The 15,783-nt window shown below is 39.5% G+C and overlaps 1 protein-coding gene across 6 annotated transcripts in view; it reads right to left on the bottom strand.

Annotated features, from left to right (window-relative positions):
- The window catches only part of GREM2 (gremlin 2, DAN family BMP antagonist), a 116,588-nt gene that overhangs the window by 57,164 nt on the left and 43,641 nt on the right, over positions 1 to 15,783 (bottom strand). The window contains exon 1 of one of the 6 annotated variants that reach the window (XM_012530869.4): positions 2,264 to 2,461. The exons of 3 other annotated variants lie outside the window; for them this stretch is intronic. Coding sequence is in view for 1 of the 3 variants with exons in the window: in XM_004473143.4 (XP_004473200.1) it covers positions 1,838 to 2,007 (170 nt within the window). In the remaining 2 variants the exon portion in view is untranslated. 2 more of the 6 variants (XM_004473147.4, XM_004473143.4) reach the window with 2 other exon arrangements.

Raw genomic sequence — 15,783 nt, 5'->3', positions numbered from 1 at the left:
AGACTTCAGCCAAGGAATCCTGGGCAAGTAAGGTAATCCTATTTGAAAAATAGACAACTGTCAGATTAGTTCAGAGCCCCGATTTATTCTAGAGTGTTACCTCCAGAGACAAAGATGTAGTGGGATAGACTCTTTCTTTCCAAAGCCTACATTATTTAGTTGTAAAAGTAACTCCTAAACCAGGTGAATTTAACCAAAGAAGCAAGAAGTTTCATGAGTGTTAACATGGACAAACATTTGTACAGAGTACCAGCAATTGTTGAATTATTATAAAAATTGCAATTTTTATATTGTAACAAAATACACAACATTAGGATTTAAGTTTCACAATTTACGCAATAGAGCCCATGTATTCCTAACCATTTTTTATCTCATTCTAATAATTACAGCATGCTTTCCTTCTTGGGAATTTAAGTTGACATATCTCCTCACGTTCCTCCTCCCACCTCCCCTTGTTAATTATGCAAACGTTAGGATCAATCGTAATTGAAGAATGATGGTCATATAATGGGAGGCCATATTTTTTGTGTTGAAGAATGCAGGATTTGGGGGCAGAGAGAACTGGGTATGAGTCCTGGTTCTAACTCACTAATTATTTGGCCTCTTTGTGCCTTGTTTCTTCACATCTATAGTCGTGGATTTTTATTGACATTAAATAAAGTTTATACACGTAAAGCACTTGGTGCAGGATCTGGCACGAAATACGAGGCCAAAAAGCATTAGCTATGCTTATTGACAGTGTGCAAATTAGTAGAAGTTGGTTTCTAAATGTGATGTAAATAGTTGAAATATTTATTTTAAAAAAATTGAGAAGCAAGTTAAATCAGCTGAATCATGTAAGAGGAAACTGAAGCTGTGTTTGATTTGTCCCCCTACAGCCTCTGAGGCCAGAAATGAAAGTTGTACATTAACTAGAAATGACTGTGTACAATTGGCGATGCCGGTATCACCCATGTTTTGGGTGCAGGTGACATATTTAAGGTAAATTTATCAGTATACCCAGAGATAAGTGTAAAATGGGTCTTCCATGATTTGAGAATTAAAAAATGTACACTGGCAAGATATTTAAAGTATGTTACTCATTAGCCACTCACTCCAGCAATCCTCAGAGAATATTATGATTGGAAACAGATGCAAAAAATTGCAGTTAGTTCACGATTCCCACAGAGTAGATAGATTTTAATGGCCAGGATATTTTAGTCACCTTTGGTACAATTGCCCATAGCTCTTATTTTCTTATTTTCTGTTAAATTTATTTTTCTAAAATAGCTTTGTGATATCTCCTTACAGTTTTTTAAAGAGTTTCTAGAAGAGTATATCCTAATAATGTGTGCTCAGTAAATACTTGTTGCAAACAATGAGAGAATGACTTTAGCCGTCATTTATTACTTTTCTCTACCAGATTCCAATAGCCTTAAGTGGCTTTACATAATAAATTCACTTAAGTTATGTTTTGCTTGAAAACTAAATATGCTTTTGGCTAATGTTTAAATCAGACAAAAACTTAATAAAATCCTTTAAAATTTTCCTATTCTTTGTAAATTGTGGAATACAAAATCTCTGACAATTTCTGGAAAATTTGCCAAACAAGTAAACCCTAAAAATCAAACTGGGTTTTTATTTAAATAAAGCACATGGAACACAAACAAAAGCTTCCACTTTCTCCCACAAAGCCACATAAATGATGTTAAGGTATTAGAAGGGGGAAAGGGATCAATAAAAAGAGACATAAACCCAAATAAACAAATAATAGGTGAAGAGATACTGTATCAGTTTGCCGAAGGGGTACCCATGGCTCTTATCATGGGAATTTATCTGGGGGTAAGAGCTTACGTACCGTAGGCAGGCCATGGAAAAGCCAAACTGGAACCCCATCAGAGATGCCTTCTCACCACAGTCAGTCACTGCTGATCCCAGTGGGCTGGCAGGTCTTGAGGCAAGATGGCGCCTGGTCTCTGCCTGGCTCCTCCTTCCCCTTTGGGCTTCCCCATTCCTTTTGAGCTCCATGGGCCCAGGCTCTTGAGGCTTCCTGCTTAATTGACCCTGGAGTCCTCTCTCTCCTGGCCTAGGGCTTGTTTCTTTTGGGGACTCTTATATCTGTCTCAGCTATTCCCCTCTCTTCCCAATTTCACCTCTAAGCTATCAGGCAAATGACTCTTCTCTTCCTGGGGTCTCACCTGTTGGGAGTCTTGTCACGTGGCAGGATGAAAAAATGGCAAATCTGAAAAGCAGATGGGGCTCCACCAATTGGGCTCCCACCTACCTTATGGGGGGCCCTGGATCTGCTTGCCAGGGTCTCCTTGAGAAGGCAGGTTGGCCCGGCCCACACCCGTGGAGAGCTGACGGTCAGCGCCCGCGGAGAGCTGGTGCAACAAGATGACGCAACAAAGGGAGACAAGCAGACACAGAAGGCGCAGCGAGTGGACACAGAGAACAGACAGCGAGAGATAAGGCGAGGGGGGCGGGGATTTAAAAAAATCTTTTAAAAAAAGGCACATCTCTCTCTTCCTGTATCTGAGTGTCCACTTATGTCAGACCAGCCAAGGGGGCGGGGACTCAGTTTGAGTCCCGCTTCACTAACATAGTCCAGTAAAAAGCCCTACAGCAATCTTTTTTTTAAGATTTATTTTTATTTATTTCTCTCCCCTTCTCCCCACCCTCCCCCCAGTTATCTGTTCTCTGTGTCCATTCACTGTGTGTTCTTCTGTGTCCGCTTGTGTCAGCAGCAACTGGAATCTGTGTCTCTCTTTGTTGCGTCATCTTGTTGTTGGCTCTCCGTGTGTGCGGCGCCATTCCTGGGCGGGCTGCGCTTTCTTTCGCGCTGGGCGGGTCTCCTTACGGGGCGCATCCTTGTGCATGGGGCTCCCCTATGCGGGGGACACCCCTATGTGGGGGACACCCCTATGCGGGGGACACCCTTGCACGGGGGACACCCCTGTGTGGCACAGCACTCCTTGCGCCCTGTGCGGATCAGCACCACGCATGCGCATTGGCACCGCGCGCACATCAGCACCAGGAGAGCGCGCATCAGCACCAAGAGAGCGCGCTCAGCACCCCGCAAGCGCCAGCTTATCACACGGGTCAGGAGGCCCTGGGTTTGAATCTTGACCTCCATGTGGTAGGCAGACGCTTTATGCGTTGAGCCAAATCAGCTTCCCAGCCCTACAGCAATCTTGACAGGTAATCCAAAGGCCCCTCGACTAAATTTAATACAATCAATGGATATTGCACCCAGGGGAATAGATTAGTTTACAAACATAATCTTTCTCTCTTTGGGATTCATAAAATAACTTCAAACTGCCACAGAATAGCAACAAAATTTTGGAGGCCAAAAAGATGGACATTGGCAATTCTTAATGGGTCATAAGCCAACAGGATGGCAGTCAAAAAGAAATTGGTTGTACCTGGTATCTTGCAAATGGGGGTGAATTGGGCGACTGAAAACAAGAAGTGGTTTGAAGATCTCTTTAGGAAGGAATCAGATTTCTAGCATCCCTACCTCTCTGTGTAGGAGACTGACTGCAGTACATATTTATTTTCTGAATATATATGTAAATTCTCTGGGGACAGTACAAGTAGAAGAACTATGGAGCATAGATACTAGTTAAGAGTGAGAATAAGTAGTAAAAAGAGAGTATGAGTGAAAATTTGAATACTGAAAATACTCAGGTTTCTTCCTGAACTCAGCTTCTCTAACTCCACAGCTAGGCTTTATATCCCCAAAATAGAGGTTAAGAATACCCTTTCCTGGGAAATCTATTTAACCCAATGAGAAAATAAAAAGGCCTAAAGACATTGGCTTTCGAAAAGTAAAGAAGGCCTAAATAAATGGAAGGATGTTCCATGTTGATGGACTGGGAGCCTAAATATTGTTAAGATGTCAATAGCAGTTTATAATTTCAATGCGATCCCAGTCAAAATTTCAACATCCTTCTTGGCAGAAATGGAAAAGCTAATCATCTAATTTCTATGGAAATGCATAGAGTCAGAATCTAGAATACAGGTTACCAGGGGACAGGCTATGGAAAGGGAATGGGACGTTAACTCTTAAAATGTACAGGGCTCCTATTTAGAATGGCGGCGGTATTTTGGTAATGGATGGTACTGAAGGTAGCACAACATTGTCAATGCAATTAAAAGCGCTATAAATATATATATATATGAATATTGTTAAAAGAGAAAATATTAGATTGTATATATGGTAATAGAATAAAACTTTTCAAAATAATCCATGGAATTTCAATACACAAACAGTGAACCCTAAGGCAAACCATGGACTTTAAAAGAACAGTTATAAAAATGCGCTATCATCAATTGTAACAAATGTCCTACTCCAGGGCAAGGTGTTGGTGGTAGGGTGGTATATGGGAATCCTGTATTTTATATTTGATTATTCTATCAGCCAAGAAAAAAAAAGAATTCTGGCTTTAAGTTCTTCCTAAATAAAGAGCCAAATTACCTCACTTTGCAGGACATGCCAAAATCAGCAAGACTGCTCATTAGTTTTGTGCTTCAAATCAGATTTTTAGTTTCCTAAAATCTAATATTGAAAACCAAGTCCTAAACAAACCACCCAAATAGCAAGAAGAATTCAGAGAAAATGGAGATAGATGCAGGGAGAGGAAAACTTCAAAATCCTTAGAAAAGGGAAATATTGCACCCATGGAGAAAAAGAAGAGGCTACTGGGAAAGGACTATTCAGAAAATTAAAAAGACCCTGTGAAAGTTTAAAAATATGTATGATAGCAAAAAGAGGAAAGCCAAAATAAAAATTGAAAAATAAAGTTGAGTAAGGAAATATCCACAAAATAAGAATAAAAAGACAAAAGTTGGAAAGTAGTAGAGAAATAATTACAAATTAAATCACCAGTCTAAGAGACCCAATATCTGAATAAATGGGATTACAGAAAAGAGACTTGAGAAAGTAGAGGAAAGGAAATCATCAACAAAGTAATTGTAGTTAACTTACTTCTTGCCCATTACTCAGGAACTGAAGAATTCAGGTACTGAATAATTTGCCAATACAAAGCACAATAAATGAAAAATACACCCCCAAAGCTCATTGTTATGAATTTCCAAAAGTAGAGAGAAGGTAGGAATCTTTCAGAAATGATAACAAAATGGGAAGTGGACTTGGCCCAGTGGATAGGGTGTCTGTCTACCACATGGGGGGTCCGCAGTTCAAACCCCGGGCCTCCCTGACCCCTGTAGAGCTGGCCCATGTGCAGTGCTGATACGTGCAAGGAGTGCCCTGCCACGCAGGTGTCCCCCGTGTAGGGGAGCCCCACACGCAAGAAGTGCGTCCCGTAAGGAGAGCCGCCCAGCGTGAAAATTTTAAAAAGTGCAGTCTGCCAGGAGTGGTGCCGTACACACGGAGAGCAGACACAGCAAGATGATGCAACAAAAAGAAACACAGATTCCCATGCCGCTGATAACAACAGAAGTGGACAAAGAAGAACACACAGCAAATGGGCACAGAGAGCAGACAACTGGGACAGGGGGAAAGGGGAGAGAAATAAATAAAATAAATCTTAAAAAAAAAAAAGAAATGATAACAAAAGTAAAAATTTTTTCATACTAAAGCTACTAATCAGAACAGCATTGTGCTTCTCAACAGCTCTGTGGGAAACCAAAGACAATGGAGCAGACCTTCAAAATTCTGAGACAAAATGATTTTTAAGTTAAAACTCTCTTCTAAATTAATAAATCAGTCTATTTTTATTGATTGATTTATAAAATGTGAATAAATATATTCTCAGACATATTCTAGGAGGTGTAAGTGGGCCACTCCAAACCAGGGAGAAAAACAGGAAAGAGAAAGACTTGAGATCTGAAAACAATGGCTGCCGACTGAAGCCCAGGGAATCCCCAGGAGTGCCGGGGACAGAGATCCAAGATGGCCGCCCAGCAGGAACTATGGAGGGCAAGAGCCCTGGCTGCAGCAGGTGAGAGGACGGTGGGGAAAATGAAAATAACATGAGGTTAAAATATTAACAGGAAATTTAACAAATATTAACAGGAGATTTAGACAGCTGACTAAAATTTTGGGGCTGAAAAAAGTGTTTAATAGAAAATGAAGAATTAAGTATTAACCCAAGGAATACAAAATGTTGTGCATGAAAGAAAAATCGATAATGGTGCACGGGCATGACACCATTTCTTCCAAATATGTAAGTTGGATTGCACATTGTCTGGTAGTTTTTCTCTGAAGTAAATACAGTGGTCCAGGAAACACGAAGCTTGATAATATTCAGGGGTACTCCTTGTCCCCCACCCCATGCCCTGCTAACCATCTTGGCCTAGAGAATATAATCAGAGAAAGCCAAGGTTTTCAGTTAAGCCCATTCTGTCTAACTAAAACCAGTATCTCTATCCATACTCTCTTCTCCCTGCCTCAAAATTAACCTGGCTCCTTTCAGATATCTGGCTAATCTAGTTTCCGTGCAGAGCACAGCCTTTCGCTATAGCTCAGCCACTCTCTTTCTCTCCTTACCTTTAATATCCACTAAAATACAAACATTTCCATGGTGTATTTCCTGCCACCCAGACCTCTAGTGATAGAGCCCATCTCTGGCCAACTCTTTAGGAAGGTTTAGGTCACTTGACTTAGCACTTCATAAGAAGACAATCAAGGATTGCTTGCTAATTGATTGGTGCGTGAATTTTATCTCCCTAGAGCTCTGGAGGGTGGAAATTCTCTTTCAAGGTGAGAATAAGCCTTAAGGAGATAGGCTCTGGTTCTGGCTTGAGGACAAGTAATATCTAATCTTTCTGTATTTTATATTATATAAACTAAAATTGCCATCAATGTTTATATCATCATTTACTTTTCTTGAAAATCCCATAGTGCTTAATATGGTACAGAATTGAATCTAGGTCGTCAATAAATACTTTGGAATAATTGTACGCAGAAAGCAAGGGCTGTTATCTGGGAGAAAGATTACATACAAAGGAGTTAAGAGACATGTATGTGTCTTCTGTATGCGGTTTGTTTGAACAGAGCAAGGCCTACAAAGTTTGCAGAACTCCTGTTTTTTAATTGATTTCCATTACATTTTCTTTGTCCACAATAACTGGCCCAGGCAATGGATAGAAATAGAGAGTGCAGTTAAAAAGAATAAAGCTTCTTGGTTCCACTAAATAGATTATTTTCATGTTATAGAGTTTTAAAAAATAATAACAAAATTAAGTTTTCTTAGAATCAATTGTTTTACTGCCTTTTCACTGAAAGAATTCTTTGCGACACTTGTTGAATTCTGAGACAGATTTTAATCATGGATCACACAAAATAACTCTGCACTTAAAAAAAAGTAAACTGTCAATAGGATCTATGAAATGTATACTTATCTGTGAAATGCATGGACTTTAGCACTCATTTAATCCTCTCAACAAGTTTTCAAAATAGGATATTATTATCCCCATTTAGAGAAAAAGTAACTGATACTCAGAAAGAGTAAGAAGCTTGTCTAAAGCCATAAACTTTGAAATTTTGGATTCAGTATTAGGAAATATTGTCTGAATCCAAACTAGCCACGTGTTTTAATAAATGTCAAATGGCCTAATGACAAATTGACTAAATATATTATAAACGACTCTTCAAATATCAGAGATAATATTATGCTTCTCCTTGTTCATTCAAAGACTCTCCATAGAAGAAAGAACAAAAAGGAAAAAAATATATAAACCATTTTTTGGATGAAGAGTATGTATGTTAGGGTGATAATGGTTATTTAGGAGGGAAGTGCGAAATAACTGCTTGCTGCTTGCTGATTCAGAAATGTGGAGCAAAGGTAAATATAAACAGATGGGCCCAAAGTGCCAATCCTTTTATGAATTCTAAGACCCTAGATGAACAGAACTAAGACTGTGGCATTGGATGCCCCCCCTTTTTTTAAATTAAATTGTCTTTTTTTTTTTTGTTAAGATACATAGATCACAAAAAATGTTACATTAAAAAATGTAAGAGGTTCCCACATACCCCACTCTCTCCCCCACTCCTCCCACATCAACAACCTCTTTCATCATTGTGGCACATTCATTGCATTTGGTGAACACATTTTGGAGCACTGCTGCACAGCATGGATTATAGTTTACACTGTAGATCACACTCTCCCCCAGTCCATTCAGTGGGTTATGGCAGGATATATAATGTCCAGCATCTGTCCCTGCAATATCATTCACGACAACTCCAAGACCCCAAAATGCCCCCACATCACATCTCTTCTTCCCTCTCCCTGCCCTCAGCAGCTCCCGTGGCTACTTTCTCCACATCAATGCTACAATTCCTTCCATTCCTAGTCACAATAGTTCCATAGTAGAGTACCAGTAAGTCCACTGTACTATAGTCCTTTTATCCTGTCAGCCCAAAGCAGGGGTTCTTAACCAGGGGTCCCTGGAAAGCTTTTGGGGGGACCATGACCTTGAACTTTTAAAAAAAGCAACTCTCATGAGGACGTGTTGGTGTGGGTGTGATATCTTTATTAAACAACACACAGAATGGTGTGGACTTAGTCAGGTGTCCATGGTTTTCACCCGACTGGCAAAGGGGTCTGTGGAACTAAAGAGGTGAAGACCCCCTGGCCTAATGCAATAACTGAAACGAACCATGCGGGGCCCACGGGGCCACTTCAGAAGCGGCCTTGCCCCTGAGAGCAGCCTCCCTGGGATTACCCGTCTATGTAACAGGTGGTGTCAGAAATCAAAACCGAACCCCCCAGGGGCTGCCTCGGGGGCTGGTTTCGCCTTTCACTGTAGGTGTAATCCACGCCTTAGTTTAATATTTCTCTGTGGGAAAGTCACCAAGAGGCAGGATCCTGGAGCACGCCCTGGGATTTCCCGTATCTTTAGGTGACATTCTTTCTATCCGGCAAGGGCTTTCCCTTGGGGATTTACTACTACAGCCCTTTGGGGAACCGTAGGTTTGTAGCAGGCATGCCCGGGAAGGTATTTGATTTTAATGTAATGTATTTTTACACACCCTTTGTAGTGCATTAGAAAAATTTACGGACTGGTGATGGGAGAACATGAGGCTCCAGGCCAAGTTCGTGGAGCCTGGTCTTCTGCTGTTACTGCATGCCAATAGGCAAGAAGTGCGTTAGCAAAAATTGCTGTATGACTACATTCTGTAACATAATGGCATAGCAAATTGATTTGGACAAGAACAGAATAGCTGAGGATGGAAAAAAATGTTCTGTGCCCAGCTATTAATCCAAGCACGGGATAGGGTTGCTACCTTTTGTCTGGGTTTTCCAGGACGTTAGTCAAGGGGACACATGGGAACCTCAGGCGGTCTCCATAGCAACTGCTTAGGTGCTAGCGAGTCCGCGGATGGAGCTGGGAGCTAGCCTGACTTGGCAGACCTGGGATTTGCTGATCTCTGGCAGGGCCTTTTCTAGGCCATCTCCCCAGCTCTCACCACTTGTTTCCTTTAATCTCCCTTTCTTTTTTATGTTCCCAGTTACAAAACCATATAAGCAGACTGATTCCCAAAGGCCTCTGAACTTTCAGTGCTTAGAGAAATATTATGGTGACATCCACAGGAGTACCCAAGGCTGAGGTTTCAAAGGTTTTTGGAGAAAAGTGGAGGTATGACAATTTTAAGCTAGAGCCGTTTCTACTTCCACCAACCACATTCCCTTACCTTTCTTTCTCTCAGAGATGGATTTAAGATAAAGCTAAGCAGGGCCTAGTAATATATTCATACGGTCCTATATTTTTGCTAAACTTTCCACGTTAATAGATTTTTAAGTGCAATTGATTAATGTTCACTACCCTTCCAATCCAACTTGCTCTCCTTCAAACTTTCCCTTGTGTCAGGTGACACTGGTGTGGCAATGAGCATTTTCTGTAGTTTTAATCTCTAAGGGAAGTTGAGTTAGGGATGCATTTAGTTTGCATTTGGTAGATGCATCGTGAATCCCAATTAATCCTGTGCAGCGGTGAATTAGCCTTCCAGTATTGGAATGCCTTTCAGGAATACTGTGCTGACTTTCTCTTAGTCAGAGTTATATATTTGTATATATATAGGCATACATTTTAGGGCACACCAAACCTGGATTTGCCTGTGATTTTCTTTTATACATTGATATTTGCCTTGTGTTAATATTTTATTCTATGTGGATGCAGGAGGGCATGTTGTTCAATATATGATTACGGGATTTTGGAATTACCCTTATGCCACTTTCTGGGTTTTTTTTGTTTGTTTGTTTGTTTTTTGTTTTTGGTCAGAACAAAATTCTGTTAAGGAGTAATGCATAATCCCTCCATTAAAATCATATTTTCATCTACTTAGGAAGTTGTAGTATCAAAATAGAAATATGAATCATTAAAATTCAGTGTATCCTCAATTTGCCCAAATTTGAGTATAACATTTTTTTACTGTAATTTATCATAGCATATAAGGAAGTTTTGAGATATGCATATTCTACAGATAAAGCTTTTTAGGTTTTGTGGGCTTAACTGCAGTAAGTTTGAGCAATTAAGGCAATGTTTTAGGGGGTTCATACCTATTACTGTACTTATTGGATAATCACTCCAAATAAATACACCAAGAATTCATTCCTATTTATTGTGTCCCCCATAAACTTAATGGCAGTGAAATATTTTATGGTTTAGGTTGATATTCATCCTTAAATAAGAAAGCCCTGCATGCTTATATAGGTATTTGTTTTTGCAGTTGCTTTCATCAAAGCCACAGCCAAGCAATAAGTAAACAATTTAATCTCTTTGCGATTTTGTGTTTTTCCTTGAAAATAGGGGAAAGTTTTTCCTTTGATATTTGCAGTATCAAGCTTTCACTTACTGGCTGAAGATGTTGAGAAAGACAAATGCATTTACATCTTAAGTAAAATTTAGACTAGTTTTATAATAGCTTGTAAAGTCAGTTGAGGATGTCTGCTTATGTCAAGATAGAATAAAGGGACTGAATTTATGCTCCTGCCTGAAAGAATCAAGACCAAAACCAAACCAAACATACAATATTTGAAGAAATGGTTTTTAAAACAGTGAACATAGGAAATGAAGGACAGTGATCCTTGAAAGGTAGAACACAAATGAGGGGAGGCTTCCCACTGCCCTGGCTTTTTGAGAATGTGCTGGTTGTAGTACAGAGAGGAGCAACCCAGGCAGAGCTGATGGACCTCCTGAATGGAGGAGATGAAGCTGAGAGTCTGGGGGGACAGTTTCCATGAGAAAGGAAGAGGGCACAGAGAGAGACAACTACTGAGGTCTTAGGTACTCCTTTAGTATTCAGTTGAGTAGTGATCAACGATCATGGGAGGAAACTACTTATGGTCAGGGAATGAATATCTGAAAGGATTAGAGACCCAAAAGGATCAAATTGTTTCCAAGTAACTTAATTGCTTTCCAAAACATTGCTAAAGAATATTTAAAGGATTTCAAAAATATCCTGTATCCAACAAGATAAAATTCACAATGTCTTTCATTCAATCAAGGATTGCCAGTCAGGCAAAGAAGCATGAAAATAAAAACCATAATAAGGAGAAAAAGCAGTCAATTGAAACACATTAAGAACTGACAAATATGTTAGACTGAACAAATAACAGCATTAAAACGCTATTATAACTATATTTAATGTGCTCAAAAAGTTAAGTAAATAAGATATATGTAGGGGATTTGAATCTCTGGACTGATAATATGACACCCAGGCCCAGAGCCTCAACAGACTTCAGCTCCTACACTTTGACTTATTGGACTTACTCCACTCAGCTAACATGGAGTTGAAGAAGGTCAACCACCACAACATGGAGCCTAGAGTGTCTACAACTAGAAGCGGGAAGAGTGCATCCAGTACCCATGTGGAATCTAAGCCCTCACTTGACATAGGTGTGCAATGGACACATCCAATCCAATGTCCACAGAGAAAATGTGGAATGGGTGTGGGAACGGTAGCCATGGGGGCTGCTGGGTGTGGGGAACGGGAGGAAGAGATGAGATGTGGAGGCGTTTTCGGGACGTGGAGTTGTCCTGGATAGTGCTTCACGGACAATTACAGGACACTGTAGATCCCCCCAGGGCCCACTGGATGGAACGTGAGAGAGTCTGGGCTATGATGTGGACCATTGACTATGGGGTGCAGTGATGCTCAGAGATGAACTTACCAGGTGCAATGGATGTATCACGATGATGGGAGAGAGTGTTGCTGTGGGGGGAGTGGGGGACGGGGGCGGTGGGGTTGAATGGGACCTCATATATTTTTTTTAATGTAATTAAAAATAATAATAATAAATAAATATTAAAAAAAAAAAAAGTTAAGTAAAGACACACAAAATATAAAGAAAGACCCAAATAAAATTTCTAGAGCAGTAGGACAACTTTAAGTGGTCTAATATATATATAATGGGAGTCTCCAAAGAAAGGGGGTCAGAAAAAATATTTGAAGAAACAATAGCCTAAATTTTCCAAATTTAATGAAAACTATAAACCAGGAGATCCAGAAACTCAATGAACCTTAAGCAAAGAAATGTGAAGAAATTTCACCAAGGCATATCATAATTAAATTGCTCCCAACCAGTGATAAAGAAAATCATGAAAGCATCAAGATTAAAAAAAAAAAAAAAAAAGATGCATTATATACAGAGAACCAAAGAAAAGGAGAGAGCAAATTTCTGTTTGGAAATAATGCAAGTAAGAAGACAGTAGGAAAAAAAAAGACAGTAGGGCAACAAGTCTGACATAGTGAAAGAAAAACTGTCAGCCTAGAAATCTATATCAAGTGAAAAGATCTTTCAAAATCAAAAGCAAAATAAATACTTTTCAGATACATAAAAGCTGAAATAATTCATCATCAGGAGACTCACACTGCAAGAAATATTAAAGGAAATCCTTCAGGAAGAAAGAAACTGATACAAGATGGAATATGCATCTATGCAAAGGAATGATAAGCAACAGAAATGGTAACTACATGCATAAATATATAAGAATTTTTTCTTACTTTTTCAATCTCTTTAAAAGATTATTGAGGGAAGTGGATTTGGCTCAACGAATAGAGCATCTGCCTACCACATGGGAGGTCTGTGGTTCAAACCCAGGACCTCCTGACCCATGTGATGAGTCGGCCTACGTGCAGTGCTGATGCATGCAAGGAATGCCGTGCCACACAGGGGTGTCCCCCGCATAGCAGAGCCCCATGCGCAAGGAGTACACCCCGTAAGGAGAGCCACCCAAAGAGAAAAAAAGTGCAGCCTGCCCAGGAGCTGCGCCACACACACGAAGAGCTGACACAGAAAGATGACGCAACAAAAAGAGACACAGATTCCTGGCGCCGCTGACAAGGACACAAGTGGACACAGAAGAACACACAGCAAATGGACACAGCAGACAACTGGGGGGGGCGGGGAAAGTGAGAGAAATAAATAAAAATTACTGTAAAAAAAAGGATTGTTTAAACAACAACAAAAAAAAGTATTGTGGGATTTACAACCTATGTATAAGTACCACAAATGACAATAGCATAAAGACCATGAGGTTAGAAATTAGAGTATGAGAGTCTACTATTTTAATGATCATATCATATATGAAGTTTATAACTAATAAGATTTATAACTAATTAGCCAACAAAGTAGATAAAATGGAAATGAAAAAAATTCTTAATTAATCCAAAGGAAGCCAGAAAATGAGGTAAAAGAAAACAAAGATCACATGTGAAAAATAGGAAAAAAATAGTAGGATGATAGACAAATCCAATCATATCAACAATCACATTAAGTATTAATATAAATGGTCTATGGTAGATTGAATTATGTACCCTGACAAAAGTCCTGTTGTTAATCTTAGTCCAAATTCCTCTAGGCATGAATTTATATTTATAAATAGGACCTTTTGAAAATGTTACTTTTAGTTAGGGTGTGGCCCAACTGAATGAGGGTGGGTTTTAACCCATTTCACTGGAGGCCTTGTAAGAAGAAGAAACTAGAAGCTATAAGTCGGAGAAGGCCACACTGGAAAAGCCAGAAGTCTGCAGAAACTGGAAAAGCAGGCACAGAGGAGAGATAACCAGGTGACAGCAGGCATGACACAAACTAAGGAACCCAAGGAATGTGGCAAGTCAGCACTGGAAAGCCATAGGCTTTGGGGAGAAAGGAGCCCTGCCAGTAGCTGGCCTTTCACACGGTGAGCCAGTAAATTCCTGTGGTTCATCCAAACCATTGCGCTATATTTGTCATAGCAGATTGGCAAACTAAGTCTTAGCAATTCATTAAAAAGAAGAGATTGTCAGATTTGATGAAAACAAGACCCTACTATATACGATCTTCAATAAACACTTTAAAGACACAAATTGGTTAAAAGTAATGGAGGTAAAAAGACATTCCATGCTAATATTAGGCCAAAGGAAGGTCAGAGAGGCATCCAAAGGGACATAATTTCCTATACTGAAAATCTGATGGAATCTCCAAAAAGGTACTAGATCTAATAAGTGAGTTTAGCCAGGTTGCAGTATACAAGGTCAACATAAAAAATCAATTGTTCTTTTATAAACTAGCAAAAGAATTGGACTGAAATTATATCTCTCAGAGACTTAAATCTTTGAATTGTTGTTCATATGAATCCCAGCAGAATGACAGCCAACTTCTACTCTCCAGTTCTTTGAGCTTGTCCTGGACAACTGAAAAAATGATGATGATAGACAAGTCCCATCCCCCAAAACAAGGAATATCCACAACTGCAAGCAAAATAATTATTTTCATCTCTTCAATAATATCTAAATCCCTCTCAGCCTGAAGCAGTCAGTGTAGCCATCATCCCCAATCCCTCGAGATTGAGGAATGAACAAACATAAATTTATTGTTATTGAAGCTATTATATTGTGTTAAGGGAAGAACTTGTAAAACTGATATAAAGATAGTAGTTGCCAGGGGGTAAGAAGGGAGAGGGAAGGATGGATAAGTGGAACATAGGGTATTTTTAGGGCAGGGAAAACATTCTATATGACACTGCAATGATGGGCACATAACCTTATACATTTGTCAAACTGTGCAACACAAAGAGTAACCCCTAATAGAAACTATAGGCTATGGTTGGTAGCAACGCTTCAATATTGGTTCATCAACTGTAGCAAATGTATACACTAATGTAAATGTTAATAGTAGGGGAAACTCTGTGTGTGTGTGTGTGCATGTATGGGGGGGTTATATAGGCATTCCCTATACTTTTGGTGTAATTTGTCTGTATATCCAAAACTTCTCTAAAATATAGTTTATTATTACAAAAAAGGATTATCATTTATAATAGCAGCAAAAAATATGAAAAACTTAGGAATAACTAACAAAAGATGTGCAAACATGTTCACTGAAAACTACAGAACATTGCTGAAAAGAATTAAGGAAGACAAATAAATGGAGAGACACATCTTGCCCATGGGTTGAAATACCTAATATTGAAAATACCTAATATTGCTAAGATGCCAATATTCCCCAAACGAGTGTGAATATTTGATGCAGTTTGAATAAAAATCCCAGCACTTTTTAAAAATAGAAATTGACAAGTTGATTCTCAAATTCATATGTAAATGCAAAGGACCTCTATAAAAGCTAAAACAGCTTTGTAAAAGAAGGTCAAGGGTGGTGGGCTAACCCTGCCTGATTTCAACACTTATAAAGCACCTGTGATCAAGATATTAGTGTCAAAATAGACAAACCAATCAAAGGAAAAGAATATCCAGAAACATCTGTGTGGAGCTGGCCCATGAGCAGTGCTGATGCACGCAAGGAGTGTCCTGCCACGCAGGGGCGTCCCTCATGTGGGGGAGCCCCACACGCAAGGAGA

This window comes from Dasypus novemcinctus, chromosome 13, assembly GCF_030445035.2.
Source record: "Dasypus novemcinctus isolate mDasNov1 chromosome 13, mDasNov1.1.hap2, whole genome shotgun sequence".
NCBI classification, from domain to species: Eukaryota; Metazoa; Chordata; class Mammalia; order Cingulata; family Dasypodidae; genus Dasypus; species Dasypus novemcinctus.
The sequence above is the reverse complement of the archived record's forward strand: the minus strand, read 5'-3'. Positions and strand labels throughout refer to the sequence as shown.